Source organism: Sinocyclocheilus rhinocerous, unplaced genomic scaffold, assembly GCF_001515625.1.
Source record: "Sinocyclocheilus rhinocerous isolate Xijiao unplaced genomic scaffold, SAMN03320098_v1.1 scaffold1862, whole genome shotgun sequence".
NCBI classification, from domain to species: domain Eukaryota; kingdom Metazoa; phylum Chordata; class Actinopteri; order Cypriniformes; family Cyprinidae; genus Sinocyclocheilus; species Sinocyclocheilus rhinocerous.
Genome location: NW_015653470.1, coordinates 150,253 through 152,183, shown reverse-complemented (window position 1 = coordinate 152,183; position 1,931 = coordinate 150,253). Strand labels below are relative to the sequence as shown.

At 31.2% G+C, this 1,931-nt stretch overlaps 1 protein-coding gene across 1 annotated transcript in view; it reads right to left on the bottom strand.

Moving 5' to 3' along the window:
* akt1 (v-akt murine thymoma viral oncogene homolog 1) overlaps nt 1-1,931 on the bottom strand; it is a 55,574-nt gene that overhangs the window by 4,965 nt on the left and 48,678 nt on the right. The window contains exons 11-12 of the mRNA XM_016522375.1: nt 1,662-1,876; nt 94-181 (exon numbers count right to left, since the gene is read on the bottom strand). Coding sequence (XP_016377861.1) covers nt 94-181; nt 1,662-1,876 — 303 coding nt within the window. The remainder of the gene's footprint in view (nt 1-93; nt 182-1,661; nt 1,877-1,931) is intronic.

Genomic DNA, 1,931 nt, shown 5'->3' with positions numbered 1-1,931 from the left:
GTGTGTGTGTGTGTGTGTGTGTGTGTGTGTGAGTGTGTGTGTGTGAGTGAGTGTGTGTGTGTGTGTGTGTTCACTGCAATAGAGAGTTTTTACCTTCTTCTCGTAAACGTCTTGCCACACAATTCCAGTGAAGAATTTGTGCTGCATGATTTCTTTTGCATCATCCGGGCCGCCGCCTAACCTGAAAACACACAAAACACACACAATCTCCATCATTCATCCATCCACAACATCACATCCGGAGAGTGTGTGAAATATCATGGAGAATATGACTGTGTGTCTGCCAGCACTGCAAAAAATGATCTTCTTACTCTGTATTTTTGTCTTGTGTTCCAGTACAAAACACTGTTAAATCATGATACTTTTACTGATGTAAAATGACAAGATACTTGTTTTCTGAAAAATGAAGCGAGTTTATGCTCCAAACAAAAACAAATATCTGCCAATGGACTCAGAGAAATACAATTGTTTTGCCTTTAAAGTTTTCTTTTCATTTCACATTTTTCAGAAAACAAGATTTCAGAATATTTAGATAAAATATTCCAATATCTAAGTAAGAAACGTCTTTTTTTAAATTTACTGTAATAGTTATTAATATTTTGAATTAGTTTTTATTTTAACATTTTCAATTTTAGTTTTAGTTGAAGATTTAATGTCATTTTTTATGTGTTTTATTAGTTTTATTTATTTATTATTTTTTTAAAATATGTCTAATAGTTTTATTTTTAATTTCATTTTTATTTTAGTTATTTTAGTACTTCAACTTAAACAAAAATAAGTCTTTTTTATGAAAAATGTACCAAAATGAAATGAGTTTATGCTTAAAACAAAAACAAATATCTGCCAATGGACTCAGAGAAATAAAATTGTTTTGCCTTTAAAGTTTTCTTTTCATTCTTTTCATTTTTTCCCCCTCACTTAATTTTGGTACATTTTTCAGAAAACAAGATTTCAGAATATTTAGATAAAAATATTACAAAATCTAAGTAAGAAAAGCAAGATTTTTTTATTTTATTTTATTTACTATAATAGTTATTAATATTTTTAATTAGTTTTTATTTTAACATTTTCCATTTTAGTTTTAGATGAAGATTTAGTGTCATTTTTATTTTTTTTTATTAGTTTTTTTTAAAAATATGTCTAATAGTTTTTATTTTTAATTTCATTTTTATTTTAGTTATTTTAGTACTTCAACTTAAACAAAAATGAGAAATAGTGCCTTGATACAATAAGTAACTGTAGTAAAATAAGTTTTTTATATTTTATTTTATTTCACCTAACATTAATTTTACTTCAAGCAACAATAATTGTTTTTAAAATTTTAGAAAAAGAAAATCCTCTCATGCAACACGAGGATGAAATCTACATTTACTTGAAAAAAAAAAAGACAAGATATTAAGTCTTGTTTTCTGAAAAATATCCAAATGAAGTGAGTTTATGCTTAAAACAAGAACAAATTTCTGTAAATGGTGTCAGAAAAAATAAAACAGCTTAGAATGAAGTAGATTTTTCTGACTCCATATTTGTTCTTGTTTTAAGCATAAACTCACTTCATTTGGATATTTTTCAGAAAACAAGACAATAAGTCCGTCTAGGAGCGAGGTGCTTTGCATGCTGGGATCAGTGTGAGCAGTAGTGTGTGAGTGTGTTGCTCCGCTGACCGTTGTTGGGGGTCTTTCTTGAGCAGGCCTGACAGCAGGGACTTGGCATCGGGCGCGAGTGTTCGAGGGAAGCGGATGTCCTCCATCAGGATGAGCTCAAACAGACGCTCGTGATCCTGGTTATAGAACGGCAGACGACCGCACATCATCTCATACATCACCACTCCCAAACCCCACCAGTCCACCGCACGACCGTAGTCATTATCCTCCAGCACCTGCACACACACACAGGTTTGTTTTTGTGAAAAGTGGGGACATCCCATAGGCGTA